The sequence below is a fragment of the Scophthalmus maximus genome, chromosome 14 (assembly GCF_022379125.1).
Source record: "Scophthalmus maximus strain ysfricsl-2021 chromosome 14, ASM2237912v1, whole genome shotgun sequence".
Lineage (NCBI taxonomy): Eukaryota > Metazoa > Chordata > Actinopteri > Pleuronectiformes > Scophthalmidae > Scophthalmus > Scophthalmus maximus.
Genome location: NC_061528.1, coordinates 5,939,829 through 5,959,420, shown reverse-complemented (window position 1 = coordinate 5,959,420; position 19,592 = coordinate 5,939,829). Strand labels below are relative to the sequence as shown.

Below are 19,592 nucleotides of genomic sequence, written 5' to 3'. Positions count from 1 at the left end.
TGTTTGACCTTTTTAAGTTCCCCCTCTCAATTAACTTTTAAAGATGGATTCATTATTTTTAAGGTGTCATGATAAGTATATTAATTCGCACGCACAATTTTGAATTCAACCTATTTATTTACATTTTATTTCGACGATATTGAGCTACAAACTGATCAGTACTGAGTTGAATGGATTTATCGAGTTGCCAGTGACAGACAGAGAGACAGAGAGACAGAGAGAGAGAGAGTGAGAGCTGGATACCAGCTCGTGACCGATCGCACTCATGTCCTTTACATTCTGACTTTTCCCTGTCCTGAGACCGGGGATGAAGACGTCTCCGTTCTCCTAAGGAGGAGGAGTATGGGATTTAACTAGTTTTAATGCGGAGGCATGAGGGAAAGCAAAAAAAAAGAAGAAAAAAAAGTCTGCAGTCATCAATGGGCATTACGGCGCAGGCCTTGCATAAAGGCATTGTGTGCCGATTTGTGAGCTGGGAGAAAGCCGGGGACTTTGGGAAGGATTACAGGTAGACAGACATTGGCTGCTGCAGATAACCGCCATGACTTCATCCTCATTGTGTAGATTAAGGCATAAAACCCAAACTAATAAGACCAGAAAGGGGGTGGAAAGAAATGGATGGGAGGATGAGCAAGTGGTTTTGTTGATGGTGAGGGACACAGTGTCACTGAAATTAGCTTATTAATGCGGGAAGCAGGGGACAGTTTGTGATTTTAATCTGAGGAAGTAAGAACGAGGGAAAATTCAAACACTTCGCTAAAAATTTGAAGTAGTACATTTAGTGAAATGGCAGAAGATTAAAAGTTAAAGAAACATAAATCCTGATCTCTTCTGCATGTATGAAGAGTGTATTGCATTTTTATGATGATGGAACACATGAACAACATGCTAATGGGGGTTGCTTTCTTAGCTGCTCTGAACAAATTGAATGTTTTCATCGGTACAGTCATCATCAACAAGATGTTAGCAGGTCCAGTATGCTTTTGTCTGTCCTGCTCCTCCTATAGTAAAGGAAAAGGCCAGCCCCCCCGTAAACTCAGCAGCCACCTCCCGATCTCATCTGGAGGGGAATGGACTGCGCATCCCGAGCTCCAGTTTGCTTGAGGGCAAGCATTGAAAGCAGGAGGCAGAGAGAAAAGAGAAAAGCTAGAAGGAAAGTGTTTGATTCTTTCCTTTCCCTGTCTCAGGTGTCTCTGCTTAATTTTTCAGGATTTCTCTGCCGTCCAATTGTGTCCTCAGACCCGAGGCAGTGTTCCGAAAAAAAAAGAAAGAAGCAAAACATACACATACAGCATCATGCTGTGAGGCCGACCATGTGTGGGGGGATGCTTCAGCTCTCTTTCATTCTAAAAGACAAAAAGAAGTGTCAGACAGGCAGGTGGACATGAAGCTAGGTAAATATTAATGACTTTTTGACCATTTTATTTCCCACCCGCAGACAGGATTCTGCTGGAAGGGCCTGTCAGTGCTTCAACAATATCGATTCTTCCTACCCTACTCTTTATTCATCTTCATTTTCACCAAAATTTAATCCAGAATCCTAAGCGCCACAGACCCCAGAATGTAGTTTGCATATTAAGAAGTAGCTGATTATCATGGGGCAGAAAACACAGATCTTTAATTTTGTGCATTTTAGACACAGCTTCTGCCATCACCACCATGCTGGAAATAATTTGTGGAAATCTACATATTGAGAGGGAGTCTGTCGTCGGGGTCTGTTTTGGAGTGGCTCGCTGGTTATCTGCTGTAATTCATGTTGTAGGATGAATATTACCACCTGAATTAGTCTATTATGCTGCCAGGTGGAGGCTGGTAGAGTTACAGGAAATGGTGATCATCACATCATGACAATGAAGCAATTACTACAGGCTATTTGTAATACAGTTATTTACTGCCGGGCCACACTATCGGTCTACTTATTTCAAATGAAATATTTATCAAAATGTAATATAGTGTATGCTGCTGCTGAGGATGCACATTCATTAGCATTCAGTTTGTTTATCAGCACATAGTGTTGTCCGTCCCATAGGGACACGACTACATCAAAAATACAGTGGTAGTGGTAAAACATTTGTTGAGCAAGAACATTGAAGTCCGGACATTTTCCTGAACTTTTCCGGAGGGGCTGGTAATGAGAACGCAAAAGTTGCTCCGGACATTTTCTGAAACTTTTCCTGCCAGCCCCCTAGTAAAATTTCCTGAACATGTCCGAGTGAGTCCATGTGAGGATACAGGACCCAATTTCCAGGCATCACTAAATACCTAGGTCTGCGGGAAAACTTATTTTACATGCTCACAAAACCCCCAAATGTGAGAAGTCAGATGTCACACACACACACACACACACCAGACTAAAGTTTTGTATATCTCTGTAATCCTACAACCATTCCAGAGTTTGACATTTCTAGGTGACGTGCTTTGTTGACATGATTGTTGCCTTAAGAAATATCTGCGACCCTGTGTCTGGATTACATGACGGGGGATTTTTGAGAGATAAGGAGATGAAACTTGGAAGGGAAAAGCAGGAGCTGGATATGGTAAACGTGTACCGTAGTTGTCTGAGAGTGGTGAAAATGAGATGTGAAGTTCAAGGATGTGCGGTTCAAGGTAGATTTACTGTAGTGAAGCACTACAGACGCCGACTTGTGAACGTCAGATCATCAGAGGCTTTATTCTGTTGAACTGAAGATCAGTTGATGGGTTTCATACCGACGAACGGCTTTGTCCAACACACTCTCTGGTGTTGGAGGAAGACTGACAAACATATGCTTAAAAAATGCTGCTCGGCCAGCATGGAGAAGTGTGACACAGCTTATAAGAACAACGTTTTTTGGCCGTTCACAACAACAACAATCAGGAAAGCCCATGTCTAGTCTTAACGCAGAGCTAACCACCATTTCACCACATTCCACTCCCCTACCCTCATCCTCTCCCTTTCAGTGCCACTAGGCCTGGGTCTGCACTAATGAGAACCATCCCCATCCAGCACCATATAAACCCACTAACACACACTTCCCTCTGATCTCAGACCAGTAAATGTTGTCACTGTGGCTAGGTCCCACCACTTTACAGCTGCTAATATAGCCACACATCCCTCTGTTAGCATAACCTTTCATGTAAAAAAAAAAAGAAAGGAAAAAAAACTGAGAGGAAAAGGAATTGGTAACGTAGGTGCATATGGTACTTAAGGGACTGTTAATTATATGGAACACAATCGTGATCTAATAATGGGGAAATTGCATGCAGATGTGGGATGGTGTGAATAAAAAATTCCAGATTGCATGTCGTATATGGAAGTGATGTATTTAATCACCATCCCTGGATCCACGTTGGATCCATAAGGCTGCTTTTACATCCAAAACCTTTAAAATATATATATATTTTATAAAATATATATTTGTCAGACCCAAATGCTAAGACCACCACCAGATTAATCAGATCTCTTAAAATATAAAATATGTAGTGTTACTATACATCACCTAGATGTTTTTTGTTTTTTTAAGCTTTCGTGTTGTACGAGCAGATTGTGGATTTAAATATGTAAAATAATGTAAATTACTTCACAATAATATAGTGTTGATAAGGTAGGTACTTGGTACCATTTTCGGCATGTTCGTGTGCTTTAAAGTCGGAATATGGAAAAAAAATCATGGAACGCTGTACAGAAAATGTGTTGTATTTATGTGTTTAGATCATTTAAATGGCACATTGACTCCTCTTTTCAATATTTGCATAATAAGGAAGAGCAAAGAAAAAGGATCATATATGACGGGCATGTAAAATGATAATAAATACTCTTCACGTGTTCACGTTAATTTTCCAGTTCGGAAACTCATTCTTCTGATTATTCTGACACCACATGAATGCAATTATATGCTTTGTTACTGCTTCCTGTACACTGCCCTCATATATTAGATAATGAATTTTCTTTTCTTTTCTTAAGAAGAACATATAACATTACATTTTTATTAGCCGGTTGCCCTTTGCATTATTCTCATGTCAGAACCAGAAGTGGGACTCATTTTACCCGCCTCATCTCTTCTTTACCCTCAGTTTACTGTCAATTCAGGCCTTTTAAAGATGAGGAGGTGGAATTAAAGGAGAGAAATGCTGATTTTGGCCTCTGTAATTTACCCTTGCTACTACTGTACTGCCTATTGCCAACATCAAGGCACCACTCCCTCTCCCCGTTTCAGTTTCTTCCCCTTCATAATGAAAACTACTCTTAAATTACTGCCACCATCTTATTGTACTTCAGCTATATTATAATATATTTCCCTTTTCAAGTGGGCACTTAATATGGCTTTTCAACATTCCCCCTTGAGCGGTATGCACGTAATAGACAGATTTAATTTAGATCTCAACAGCCCCCCACCACCACCACCACCATCACTCAGCACTCCCACATCCATCCTCCTACCTACTCTTTTCCTTTCTTGCTTTTTTTTTTCTCTTCCATTTCTTGTCCATCAATTTGGACCCCGTAGATTATTGGCCCTAAAATGGCATGAGCTCTACTTATTTTCAGTACGGTTCACAAATTGCACGGTGTTTGGCCATAGTTATCCCTCCAACCTTTGCCATATTTCTCCCCAAGCCTTTTCATGAATACAGTCCCCCTGCTCAAATAGACTCTGTGTACCTGGAAGCACTAAAAGGCTGGAAGCAACCTGAATTGGTTTATCCGCCTGGTCCGACCGCAACGTCTCCGTTAAGATTAGGCCTTATTGGGACTGGAGGGCACGTGGAAGCGTAGTTGACAGGATTAAGTGGCTATTGAAGTGACTTTAGCTCCTTTAAGAGAGCAAAAGACAAGAAAAGAGAGTAATTCAGCCCCCTCTTGTACTAGAGGGAATACACCCCCTCCCCTTCCTTTCTATCTTTCTCTTCCCTGTTTAATATGGTCTCTCGCCGGGCTTCTGATGCCCAAAAGAGCTAGTGGTGGGATAAGTTGTTTCTCACTGTAAATACGTAAACCTGATCCTAAACATTTAGATACGAGTCCAAATGTTTCAGAAGCCAGATGGATGGAGCAAATGATTAAGATGCGTGTGAAAGGATTGTGATTATTGGTGTGCGATACACAAGCCAACTTGACTGCAAGTTTGTGATGTTGTGTGTGAACCATGATGAGCATGTCAAGTGTCCGGGATATTTCATATTGTGGTAATCCAAATGAATAACTTAAATCTCAAGGTTATAAGGTGGAACAACTTCATGCTAATTTTTGCCTTTATTTTACTTTAGCACATATTGCTTATTGAGTGTTGCTTGGAAAATTTGTAGTTTGTTGTATGGTTTTCCAAACCTGTAATAAGATCTCAAGAGCAAAAACTGACCCTACAGAAAAAAAGCATAAATAACAATGTAAATGTATTTAAATATGATATTTTCCTCTGAAATTGATTGTTTTTAACACATTGGAACAAAATCAAGGTTACAAAAGATTTAATCAATAGTTAACTCTCTTAATGACAGGAGTTCATAGATAGATAATAAAGGCACATAACATAGTCTTTAAAAAAAAAAATTAAGGTTTTGTTTTTCCATGACTCAGCCCCAGCAACTATAGTGACACCCCCTACTCATTCACTTTCTGTCCTGCCTAAGATATTCAGCAGTGTGGCCCCATTAGCATATGAGTGGCTCAGTGTTTGGGTGAGTTTGTTCCCAAAGCGCGGGTCAACGTGCCTCATGCACTTCAATGAATAGCTGAAGGGCAAACAGAACTCCCAAAATGAAACGCTTCCAGACTTTCACTCTAGTCTGGAGGATGTGGCCTCCCACACTGGCTCTTCATAGACACTGTGGATATTATGAAGATGAATGCAGCAACAACCTTTAATTATCCACTGCCCCTTAATATTGATACTCAGTTGAGTAATGTATGCACCGAAGATATGTACTTCATGGCACCCCCCGCCTGAGTGTTGTGTACATTTGTGCGGTGTACACAAACACATGTATATGACTATGTGCCACTTATACATGCATGTGTTTGTGTTGAAAGGGAGGACGGTTGGCTCCTGCCCACAGCCTGGCAGTCATATCCCGTAGCATGGCGTCATCACCATCACTCTGCAGGCCCCTCGCCGCGCTACGTACCCCGCAGGGCGGTTCTCTACTGCCCCGGCAATGACGAGCGAAAATTGAGGAAGCTGGCCTCGTTGGATGTCGACTGTGTCGTCTTGGACTGCGAGGACGGCGTAGCCCTCAGCAAAAAGGTACAGAAACACACAGATGCATCAGTGCAATGCAGCTTGGCTCGAACAGGTCAGCAAGGCCCACACAAAGAAAAAAAAATGCACGGACAGCTGTGTGATCCTGAATGGTTATAATTCCATCTCCCTCCTTCAGACAGGTGCTCGGTCTTAATCACTGAAAGGAAAACTACCTAAGTGACATGTTTAAAACAAGCACATTTCACCCCATTATGACGGCATAAAGGCAGCGGTTCCCCCCCATCAGGGTCCTTTAAAACAAGGTGACCACGTCCCACTGGGCGAGCAGCGGGAAAGCACCAGATGCAGCAGGTTAAAAGCATTCTCCTCCCGCCCACGCGACCTCCCCATTGGCCCTCCTGAACTGCCCATGAAATTGTGATTGGTGAGTGGGATAAAGAAGGAGCCTGGGTAAAAAGTTAACTAACAAAGGTTTTTAAGTCATGATAATAAAGATGATTGAAGTGGCTCGAGGCTGTTCCTGTAGCAGACAAAGACAATGAGAAGATGCCGTGTGTGACTGACAGGCTAAATCTGTGACCCCGTGATGGAGTTTGGTGGTTGTCAGAGCTTCTGTCTTTATTACGTTTTAGGAGGGGAAATGTGGAGAGGAATGCAGCACTGAAACGGCCATTCAGGCTTGGGGAGAATTTCAGACATTGGGATTCTTGGGCTGTCAACATGTGATGGGTTCACGTCTTTGTCTAACTTTTTACAAAATCATCATCATCTTCATCCTATTGCTATTTTTTTACAATCACGTATTTCACATAAACTAAAATTGACGAAGCTATTTCCAACTTTGTTTGCGACAAACTATTGTAAATAGTGACTTTAATGTAATTTTTTTTTCTAGAGAATAGTATAAAACCCTGTATTTGCTGTTAAAAAAATAAAGGGGAAAGTTACATAAACTACAGGAAGAGCTATACGTATAACCCTATTAATTTCTTCTTCTTCTATGAGCCAGCTGTATCAGTACTACATGGTACAAAGCACTGGCAACAGAAATGCTTTCAGCCATTCAGTCAACACTTGCACACAAACCCAGTAACCTAACCATGTGTTTGCTAGGTCATACTGTGTAATACATTTTTTTTTTGTCATCTACTCAATGAAAAATCCACCTTTCATACTGGCATCCTTTCTTCACTTCCCACACTCCCAGCTTCTTCCTCCGCTGTGGCAATTGGAAATCCATGGGGGTTGTTGTGTAGTTACAACTTCCCTTAAGATGAATTTCTTTCCTTTTGGATAAACAGTACTCTCTCTGTGTGTGTGTGTGTGTGTGTGTGTGTGTGTGTGTGTGTGTGTGTGTGTGTGTGTGTGTGTGTGTGTGTGTGTGTGTGTGTGTGTGTGTGTGTGTGTGTGTGTGTGTGTGTGTGTGTGTGTGTGTGTGTGTGTGTGTGTGTGTGTGTGTGTGTGTGTGTGTGTGTGTGTGTGTGTGTGTGTGTGTGTGTGTGTGTGTGTGTGTGTGTGTGTGCGTGCGTGCGTGCGTGCGTGCGTGCGTGCGTGCGTGCGTGCGTGCGTGCGTGCGTGCGTGCGTGCGTGCGTGCGTGCGTGCGTGCGTGCGTGCGTGCGTGCGTGCGTGCGTGCGTGCGTGCGTGCGTGCGCTAAAAAGTCGTATTGAGAAAATACTTTGTATTTGTAATCATGCAACCTGTATTTTACAGTGTTAAGAGAAGCAAAATATGTAGTGAGGGAATGGGAATTTATATAGATATACTCTGCAATTGATTTATCATTATTGAGTAAATTAACATTTTAATATCTGGGTGAAAAAGGTATGAAGACTTGTCTAGAGGTATATCAGCTGCTCCTTTTGTGTTGTCCATCTTATGCAAGTCTGGCACAAGCCTCTGTTTTGATCAATATAGCCATTTTACAAAGTGCTAGTGACCCAACACAATAGCACTCTGCCTGAACACATCCTGCATACACTGGTGGAACACTGAAGCGGTGTGTCTAATGAACGATTTATACTACCGCGCTTGTGTAGACATGGTGTTAAAACTGCAGACAGAGTTTTATTAGGTAGAGAGAGAGACACTATCGTTTGGCTGAAATGATGACTGTGTTGAGGCAGTTTCAAGCCTTCTTTATAGACTAAAATGGAAAAAAACAAAAACAAACAAAAAAAACTTTTTACAATACTTTAAACCAGTGAAATTCTTAAGCTAAACGTAATCCTTTTCTCTGCTCCTTCTTGCTCTATACATCATTTAAAAAGAGGGACACCTTTTTGCATTTACACCCTTATCCAACGATAAAAAAATCTTATGATATGAAACCAAAATGCATGTTGTTGAAGGCTAACAGCATGGTGCTTATCCTAAAGGACATAGTAATCCACATGGTCAAAAGCATTAGGAAGATCAGTACATTTGGCCCCTGTGAGATTACCACTATCAGATGCAGAAAAAAACTTTTACATTATAATGTGTTTGTACAGGCAATTTTTAATTAATAATGTATATGGTAGCTGCAATCATATTCACCATGACAGCTGCACAGTTGGCACTGTGCGTTTGCCAGGAGATGCCAGACCTCAACCAAGTACTCCTAATGCATGTGTGGTGTTTTCTGTGGAAAGAGAATTGGAGCAAAGCAGAGAGTGAGCTTACTTAATGCCATCCTGAACCAATGTTTTGACGAAGGAAACAATGGGTTATGCCTTTAAGTAGGGGCTACTGCCCCAAACCACCCTCCTGTTAGGTGTTCATTAATGTATTCTTTTCATTATCTCTCACCTTCACCTTAAAACAGGGAAGGATATTCATGTCAAAAAGGTACGTGATGAAGGTCAGTCCACCCCCTTCTGTTGAAAATTGAAATCCGGGAGTGCCCGCTTTAATTGCCTGCCGCTTTGACTCAGAAAAACGTCTATGCCCCATCATGGCAGTAATGCTGGCTGCTTAAGAGGCAGGGAGATAAGAAAGGGAGTAAAGGGTAGGAGCCACCCAGAGCTTGCTAACTGTCACCACGGACCCAGAGGGGAGAGAAAGGGGGAGGAGAGAGGGGAGGGAAGACAAGGCTGACTGCTCTAACACTCTTACACATATCATCATATCTGTATGATCAGTGGGGTGGAGGAAGAGGGAGGGCAGGTTGAAACCCCGGAGCGGAACTGACGGCTACACCTGTCCTCTCTTCCTCTCTCCCTTGCCGTCTTGTTCTTCCTTTGTCCCTCTCTCTCACTCCTTTCCCCCCTCCGGGGTCTTCAGGGTTAAGATTGTTTATCTCTCTCTCTCATGTTCTCTCTCTGTCTCTTAGTGCCCTATGGTCCAGTTTTCCTCCTGGCGTTTCTGTCTGTCTGTCTCTCTCTCTCCTTTCCCCACATGGGTCCCTCCATCCTCCCTGACTCCCCCCTGCCTCCCTGCCATAGAGATTCTCTCCTAATCCCTGGAAGTTTGGAACTAATGAACTAACTGCTGAGCCACTGCCACGGAGCTTGGTCCCAAACTATACTGTACTTCACACTCGATTTCCTCTCCAGATGGCATGGTGGAGTTGCCGACGCGACGGGAAGCACCTCTCGCACGCGCCTGCAAAAGCACACAAGACATGCAGAACACGAACACGAACATGCACACACACACACACACACACACACACACACACACACACACACACACACACACACGCACACACACCTAAGTGTGCACATGTAGACACATACAGACAGACATTCTCACACTAGCGTACGCACATACAAGAAGGCGTGCACGTACACAACTTGTTACAGTTGATAGCCCCTGTCCATCACTCAAGTACGACACACAAGTTTCCTGGGTTCCCTGTCCGTACGTTACAGAACCAGAGCCACTTGGTGGTGCTTAAAAAAATGTTAATTCATTATTTATTCATCTAAAATAATCTCTGATGGCACTGATCAACACCCTCAGTTGCTCTTATGGCAACTGGCCCATGTTGAAGCCAGAAACCAGTCACTCCTCTATTTCTACAGTTTATATGAGAACATTGGCGACATTACGACCATTCAACATGCGCGATTCTGCCACGTTTTGTTGATGCAATTTGCCGCAAACTTTAGACTTTATGTGATGGTTTGCTTCAGCTAAATTACAGAAATAAGAGGTGCGGTGGAGATTGATTTGTAGACGGTGCGCAGCAAGGCATCTTCCAAGTTGAAGTCGATCGAATGAGCGGTTGTTGTTGTTTGATAAAATTGAAATAGACTTCTTCCATTTATAGTTAGAAGACATCAATAAATAAGTATCTCATAGCTGGTACGTACAATAATAAAAACGTACAATAATAAAATGTCCCTAATTCACTTATTGAAAAAAAAAATATCTTTCACATTGTTCATATCACATTTCCCTGTCATTAGAAATGTTTCCTACTCTTTTACTCAAGGGGTGTTGTGCGTTTGCTTTATGTTCTTTCATCCGTGAATTAGAAACAGATTTTGACTTGTGCATACATATATATAGTGGTGGTTAATGAATATATTGACCGTATCAACTTTCAATTCAGCACAGACTTTTTTTTAATTATTTCACTCTTTTAGTTGTTGTCCCTCCCTTGGTTACACTACTTGCCTCAGTCCAAAGATACGCCTCTCTGGCTGCTGTGAGAGCAGCTGAGGGAAGAAAAGAGGACCCCATTGTTGAGTGGATGACATTATTACGGTCTATTACCTTTAGGATGTCGCGCAGTCAATGTATGAGCCGTGGTCCACGCATGAACTATGTCTGACACCAGAGATTTTCAACTTAACATAAATTATGCAGCCAACTGTCAACTGATACATGACCTCAGTTCAGTGCTCACTGTGTTATTTCAGAGGACACTGAAAGATCGGCTCTCCATTTAAGTGGATTCAAATGACTAAACTCTTGACAGAATGAACTCCTGGGAAATAATGTTAGCCAGTTGAATTATGAATACTGAACATTTGTATTTAGTGTGTCAGTATGTGCATGTATTTACATCCTTGTATATATATATATGTGTGTGTGTGTGTGTGTGTGTGTGCGTGTGTGCGTGTGTGCGTGTGTGCGTGTGTGCGTGTGTGCGTGTGTGCGCGTGTGTGCGTGTCTGCGTGTCTGTGTGCGTGTATTTGTGCTCAACACCTCAGAGGACCCCGGAGACTTGAGAGAAACTCCCAGTCAGGCTGCCAAGACTCACAAATGGGATGTGAGCTGCTCAGCCAGAAAATAGACCAGATCAGAAAGACCTTCCAATCCAAAACTCAGCTGTCGGTCACAGGGGATGTGTGTGGGTGTGTGAGTGTACGTGTGTTAAAGCAAGACTTTGCGTAACTTTCGCTGTTCAGTGGCAACAGTGGCCTCTGCAGCCAATTACAGGACGCTAGTACCTTACATTCTCTTGTGCTCCGAGTGATTAAAGCTTCTGGAGGCAAACTAGGCCTAAATTTTTCCGAAATGTTCCTGCTGTTGTGAACGCATCTGACCCAGACGGCCTCCTGCTGTGTTCCTAATATGTGAACGGCAAAATCCGGAAAATGCCCGTAACCAATTTTCTGGCATTTTTCCGGACCAGAAACATCCGAACTGACTCCAGATGTCCATAGTGAGGATACCAAGCTAGCTTCTTCTAATAGTTGGCGGAAGACCCGTAGTTGGTGTTGTGTGACACAGTTAGAGGCGCCATTCTCCCTATTCGTAGTCGGTGTACCATCCAAATTATTAAGGTGTTATTTTGAGGTTAAATAATTGCAGAATTTTGCTCAAACTGTAATTTGCCAGGTATTGACGAGAGGTCGCGGTGCATAGGAGTGATACAGCGTGGTGATTAGTATTCTTTCCTCACGATCAGGTCTTGGCTTGTGTTAGTGAAGATGGAGACTTGAGGGATTTAAGGGAGTGAATGTTTCAAAAATTGTGTGTCAAGTAAATTTAGATTCAATAGGAGATTGAATAGATTTCACAGACTATAATTCCATCTTTCTCTGGTCTTCTGATTGCCTTCTGAAACACACATTCTTCCAGCAGCCCCAGATAACGCGAGTTAAGGGTGAAGATTGTGGCCAGGCAAGGGATCAGAACATTCTGAGACACAGAGAACAGAGAGGACCTCTCTCTCGCTCCCATTATCCTGTTACACTCCTGTGTTTTTACTGGCAGAGCCGCGGCTCGCTCTGCTCTGTGCTACGTGGGGCTGCGCAACACACCCAACACTTGGATACTACTAACCCTGGTAGGAAGAGTGATGATGGAGAAGGTGATGAAGAGAGGGACACATGAAAGGATGGGAGGAGGAGGAGGAGGGGAAGGGAACATGTGGGTGCATGTGAGGGGGAGAAAATAAGCAAAGTCTTATCTTTGCAAGGGATTTATTCAGTTATCCTTTATTTCAAAATGAGAGGGAGCACCCAGCTAGCTATTTAGAAAGAAAGAATATAAATATATATAAATACTCTTTTTTTCCTTCTCTACTAAAACAATAATAACAACACATAGAGGAGAATATTGAAGAATTAAGCTAGTTTTTTTTAAATATATCAAAACATTAAAATAACTGGATGAGCTTTACTGCCTCAATTTTCCCCACAAAATGGGCTTCAAGTCTGGTGAATGTATTTCCTGCAAGCATTGCAATGCAACTTGCGATGGACTGTAACTAAAGAGCTCTAATGAGATCTTTTCATGGCTAATTAAGGTGTAATAGCTAGCTGCTTTCCAGCTCAGGCTGTCAGTTTGGAACATTATTTTTTTTACAAATTCCTCCTCCTCCTCCGTCCTGCTAGTTATGTCTTGTTGTCTGCCCTGACAGGATGGTGGATAACACCGAGTGCTTCCAGCTGACAGAAGGGAATGCCTGAATCTCCTTCTGCTACATCTCAGTTATCAACATAGCCTGATATAGTCAGTCATCTCACTCACGCAGGATGTCACTTGTCAAAACCCATCCTCGATGACTTGAAGCCTGCTAACCCCCCCCCCCCCCCCACCACCACACACACACACACACACACACACACACACACACACACATACACACACACACACACACACAGACACACATAGTGACAAAGACAAATGAGCAAATGCGTGCACAGTCACACTTTAGGCAGGCAGCCTTCACCTGCGACAGGCGGCGGCTCATTGTAAGTGGCACCGCGAGTTGCACAGCGGGGCGCAAAACGCCATCTCTCAAAAGGTAAAAATATATAAATTAAATAAAATGGAAAAACAGCTACGCTCATTGTGACTTATGACGTTCCCGTCTTTCTACTCCAAACCCGCGCACAGCATATATTTACACTTTCAGAATACAAGATACAGCGCTATAGTTTCTGTAGACACCATGTTGGTGAAGAAAGGTGCAATTTACATAAACGTTGTTTTTGAGAACCCAGACACGGCTGTAGAATCATAGATTTAAGTAATTCATTAAATTTTTTACCGCTGTTTCTTGATGCTGTCTGCGCAAATGTTATTTTACTACACTAAATAATATCCAGCCCTATTTATTCCTTTTCTAAAACACTTCTTCACACCCTTTCTTGATATACGATATTTACCGGAGCCCACTTCACGCAGACTGTTCAAGGCAAGAATGGTGCGTATTTGTTCTGCCTTGACGTTCTGTATCAACTTATGGACACGAAAAGGGGGAACGTCGTTGTTGTGCCTTCATCCCAGAAGGAAATTTAGTCGAAAAGCTGAATCGATGTGTAAAAGATTGGACAGATACATGTCACTCACTGTGATTACGTAGCACCTGCATGTTAAATCACACATGGCGTGGCAATATGCCTGCTTGTTTAGTTCAGTGTAAACAAGCAAAGGCAGCTTAAAAAGGGGTCTTATTAATGGCAATAAAGTGGGACCTCTTCATAAAAGCAGATCTAATCGTAATTGAATAAAGTGACAAAGTGTAAACGTACACCCATAGTCTGTCCTGAGGCGATGTGTGACGTTGCTTGTTTCCAGCGGCATGTTGGCGGGGCTGGACGTCCATGATCTGATGCCGGAGTGGAAGGTGGTGCTGCTGTGGCCTGTGCACACACATCAGTTTGGACGCTCCAGTCTGATGTGGTGTCTACAAGGCAGCAGCCACGCTGGGTCCCGCATCCACAGCACTCTGTAGGATCCTGGGCGTCCAGTCTCAGGCTGTGTGCTAAGGAGCTGCCCTCGCTCTCCTGGAAGGTCAGCCTCTCTGCACTTGAAAAGCTTCACGTGTGCATCTATGCGTTCGACAGCCGCGCCTGCTCGGCCGACCGCTCGCCCGCCCGCCTGCCTTTGTGTCAGCTTCTAATGATGAGGATGATGGAGGAAATCAAAGAGGAGATGGAGCTGACGTCGGGCCGCGCTCTCCGTGGGACTCCGTGTGATTGGGGAGGGAGCTTTGAAGCAACTTGTTGGTTGGCTGTCCATTAATGTAAAATATCTGTTTTTCAAAGGGCTTTATTCAAGCTCGGAGTAGCGGAGCCCATAGGGGTCAAGGTGTCTGGCAGAATAATCTCTCTCTCTCTCTCTCCCTTTAGATGGAAAGAGAGATAAAAGACAGGGTAGTGCACAGTGACCTGGCCATCTCCTTAGCCATTCCTGGTGTCATGGTTTCAGAAATGCAGTCGCAAAAGGAGAAGAGTGCAGGAGACGATTCTTGCAATGAGCGGCCTAATGGTTACATGTAAAGAGTTTTATATATGTCCACGCTGCCTATATATCAGGCTGAGTTTAGAGCCAGAGACTCAACCATCTCCAGACTATTTTTTTCCTTTTTTTTTTTTTTTTTGATCACTTGGATCACTATTTATTTAGTTTGGTCAGGGATCAGTGTGACTCCCGGTACGCGAAGCAGCCACATATCAATTTCCTCCAGTCACCGCGAACTGCAGAGGGACAGACAGAATATTATCCACCAAGTAGCAGGTTTATGAATAGTGAATTACGGCCGCGTAAACTCCTGCCCCCCCCTCCGTTTTAAGTTACCGAGATACAGTCACGGGTCTGTCTCGGCTTATGAGAGCGACAGTAATGGAGAGCAACGGAGAGGTTACAGGAAAACTTGAGTACGAGTCAAAGATCACAGCGCACTCATCATTTGCTGTTACAATCCCTCTTGTCTCATTCAATGGGTGGGAGACGTAGATGACACACCGCAGTCCAGCCTGCTTATGACCCCTATTAAATCCGAGCAAATCTTTGATATGTACTTTGATACCGTATTTTATTGATACTGAAGGGGCGTTCATAATATCAAGTACAGTTCTGCATACCAGGAGATCAGAGCGGGGGCTGTTCTGTCTCAGAAGCTGTCCCGTGACCCCTGAGGGGCTCCCCAATAAGATCTAATACAACTCAACCTATAGGTCGACTGTAGTCTCCTTTTTAGTTTTTACAAGAGATCGTGATGTATGGGCCGTCCACGTTATATCTGTCTACAGTTTCTCACGACTGCACACACACACACACACACACACACGCACACGCACACACACACACATTGCTCCAGTGATCAGTCTGCTAATGATCAGTCCGTATGGATGTTCCACTCAGATGTTGACCGGACAAATGCAATGCAGTTGCATCACCAAGTTGCCATCATGATTTCCCTTCACATAACATTGTGTGTCATTTCCGTCTTTTCGCACATTATTATTATTATAACTAAACCTTTCATGTTGTGGTGCACACAGCAACTGGTATTAAAGAGTTGAGAGTATTTTTCCTTTTAAGATATTTTTCAGGAGCATAAAGGGCGAAATAAAATCTCACTCTGAGCATCTCCAAACTCACACACAAGCACTCAACAGCTCCAGCCTCTGATCCGACCTGACAACCCATAAGCTACCATTTCCTCATGCCGCTTAACTCGGACCACATTTTCCCAGAGAGCCTTCTCTCCTCTCATCTCACTGGCTACACCTCTCCACCCATTCCGTCCCTCTTTCTCTCCATTCTCCGTTGCCCAGCATCTGGTTTGAATATAGCGGCGTGTGCTACTGTGTTACTGATAGGAGCTGGGACTGTAGGCTTCTCTTTGATATATAAATATATATATATTTATTTTTTTCCCCATCCTCCTCTCCTCTTCTCTTTTCCTGCTCTGCTCGTACAATGAGTACGATGAAAGTACAAAGTTCAGTTGATTTGTGTCACACTGTGTGTGGATGGACTGCAGGAAGATTACAGATGTATAATGACGTCTGTGCCTTTGTATCATGTTAGTGTGTCATCTTGATGTTTTTAATCCCAGATTTGATCTACGCTTTGTCATTTTCCCTCTTTGACCACATAGTGTCTGTACATTGATTATAGTCATTGTGGGAGCTTCATAACATGCTGAAAGCCCAAAGCAATGAATAGAAATAAAAAGCCAAATAATGATAACTTTCATAGACATTTAATGCTGATTTGCAGGTATTTTTCCAGTCCCATTCAGAATGACAGACAGCCATCTGCCAAACATAATCAGACGTTTTTAACCTCCTTTTTTCCTTTTTAAGAATTTAATGTACCTATTTCAGCCATCGCATGTTTTTACAGTGCTGTCAAAAGGTATTGTTTTGACTCTTACGACTCCACAAGGTTGAGAATGAATGTGCGTCTTTATTAGCTACTCCAAACTGCAATCTGACAAAATGCATCACATTAGATAATGAGGATTTCTGTCTGTGTCTTATGATTATGTTCTGCAGACAGAGGCCAGAGAGACCATTCCCAGGATGTTGGTAGAACTGGATCTGGGCCGGACGGAGAAATGCGTGAGGGTGAACTCGGTGTCCAGTGGTTTAGCCGAAGCCGACCTGCAGGTCATCCTGCAGGCTGAGGTTCTGCCTCCCGCCATCATGTTACCAAAAGTGGAAGACACGCAGGAGGTGCAATGGGTAAGGTTAGACATTTTGGCTAATTCAAAGTAAGATGAATAGAGTAATTTAAAAGCACCACGAATAAGAAAGTTGGAATACATGCAAAAACAAAAAGACATTTCTCTCTTTCACCTCGGGATGTCTTAAAGAAAACCCCAGTGGTGCTCTTACACAAACTCATGAAGTAAGAGGACACCGCGGGAATCTTCAAAGCAATCATAACAAACTTTTCCATTTCCCAGTAAAAGCGGGAATCGATCCCTGTGGCAGGACTCGGGAACAGACGTGGTGTTTTTCTTGGCCGCGGCTCAAGAAACGGATGACATTTCTTCAGATTAGCCTGAAGAAGCCCGATAGCTTTCTGTAACGACACAGAGGTGCCTCCCTTCCACTGTTGAACTTACCGGAGTTAAAGTACTCAGGCTGGTATAATGAATGAGATTATGCTGCTGCGATCATGCATTACATTACAGTCTTTAGATTGAAAGGATATTTCAACTGTCAGCACATTCTGCAGTCACACGGCTACGGGGGTTCTAGTGTTTGAGGAGGATCATGTGTGTAACATAACAAAGGTTAGATATGTTTTAAACAAAGTTTTAATGATTGCCATCTTTTACTCTTCTCATTTATTTGTTGTTCTAAATAAATTTTTGCAATTTGTTCATACTTAACCGGGCCTGTGCCCTAGTTAAGAGGTGTTTCTCTGGGCTCTGCCCATCCCTCTGGCTCTCTATAAAGGGGCGCTGTACGGATGTCAGGGCCTGAAAGGTCAGGAGACAGTGACATCATTAATTCGTGCCTTACTGATCAGCTCCATATGGTTCACCTACCAGGAGGAACCAGCGTCGCTGTCTGCCCTTTTTTACTGTTTGTGTGTGAACAGTTTTTTGCCGATTAAGAAAGATGAGGGAATTGTACATTTGTATCAGCAAAGACTGTATTCACATAAACAGACAAACTAAATATGAATGGGGTGTGGTCTCAGACTTTTGGGCCGACTCTCTCTCTCTATTATATAAAATATAATTTGTAGTCAGAAAAGGTATTGGCGAGGAGCAGGAAGTTTTTAACTAGTGGTTTTAATTAGTACACGTCTATTTCCTGCTGCCCTTTCTTTCCTCCAAGTGAAATTGCTGACAGGTGTTGGCTAATTCTTTCCCTGTGCTCGGCCGTTTTTTTCCCCCTTTTTGCTGCTTTTTCCGTACTTAAAAAGACACTCTTGCTCTGCGTGAATTTATTTAGAAAACAATGTAACGAATATTAATAATAATAATAATACCATCGGTTTTTGGGCAAGAAACACTTTTGTCGTAAACTGTAAATCTGTTTTCAGATTCCTTTTTGATTTACAGTATGTGTTTGGCTGCGTGTTTCTGCGTTAGCAGGTGCATGTGTGCTCCTGACACAAGGTCAAGTTTGGAGTTCTGCACGGGACCTCGATTCTTTCATGTTTGCCCATTAAATCGTACCGTCCTCCCAGCTTTTGCTGCGTCTGCTTTGCATATGCTTTCCTGTGCGTCTATTTGTGTAGTCATGTTGTAAACATGTGTCAGATTTTTTTTTCTTTCTCCCCCCACTCTTGTAAAACGGTGCAGTAAATCCCTCACTTGTTTATTTTTCTCTCTTTTTATTGATATTAGCACAGGAACCTCCAGACTGATTTGTCGCTAAAAGATGGACTTGCTTGTTTCCCTTTGTGTGGAAATCTTTAGCTCTGCCTTCCTCCTCTCCCCCAGCCCCTTGTGTGACTGACAGGCCTTATTGGGCTATAACAGGCGTAACTCCCTCCTTTGTCTGGGGACAATTCTCACACAGATTCGGAGCCCATGTGCATTCTTTGCCCACCACACTATTTGGTGTGCACTGGGACCAAAAAGAATCGCACCCTGTCCTGCTCCGCCTCCTCCACTCCTCCTCCTGTCCCCTCCCCTCCGTCCCTTTCTCCGCTTCCCCTCTGTGAAATGAACACTTCAGCAGGCCGGAAACATTTAATCTGGCCCCCTTTTGAAGAAAATTAATTGAAACTTGTCCCACTATAGCAGCCTTTCTCTGGCTCCGTCTCTCCCTCCTTCTCTTTTCATGATTTGGGTGGTGAAATTGTCGGAGGGCCTGTTTGTAGCGTGGCTCTGAATGGCAAGAAGAGGTGTTATTTCTTCTTTTCTGTCTCCCCCCCCCGATTCAGCAGTGAATGACAAATTAAAAGGGCCCTAGTTTTGAGAGCCATTGACAGCTAATGGTTTTGCTGTACGCGCAAGAAGAACAGCGAACGAGGACTATAGTATCTCTTATGCAGCGCAAATCAGGCCCTCAAAAGTGTATAATGGCTGAAGTGGCGAGTACAGCAGAGGGGACAGAAACATGTAATCAAAGAGCCCTGGAGGATGTTTAGTCGGCGGTGCCGCATTGAGCTGTCATTTGTTTTCCCTTGGCCGAATCCAAGCGGCCCACTTGGCTCGCCGCAGCCTTGTTAGCGCTGGTGACTTTGCGCGGCGCAGCGCAGTCGTGATAATCTCTGTGTGTAATATCGGCTAGGTTTCCCCCACAATGGGCCACATCTACCT

The 19,592-nt window shown here is 43.3% G+C and overlaps 1 protein-coding gene across 3 annotated transcripts in view; it reads left to right on the top strand.

Moving 5' to 3' along the window:
* clybl (citrate lyase beta like) overlaps window positions 1–19,592 on the top strand; it is a 53,497-nt gene that overhangs the window by 22,262 nt on the left and 11,643 nt on the right. For 2 of the 3 annotated variants that reach the window (XR_004796376.2, XM_035651670.2), the window contains exons 2-3: window positions 6,011–6,224; window positions 16,858–17,046. Coding sequence is in view for 2 of the 3 variants with exons in the window: in XM_035651670.2 (XP_035507563.1) it covers window positions 6,011–6,224; window positions 16,858–17,046 (403 nt within the window). In the remaining variant the exon portion in view is untranslated. Of the gene's footprint in view, window positions 1–28; window positions 64–6,010; window positions 6,225–16,857; window positions 17,047–19,592 lie in introns of those variants that run through there. The other variant, XM_035651671.2, reaches the window with a different exon arrangement.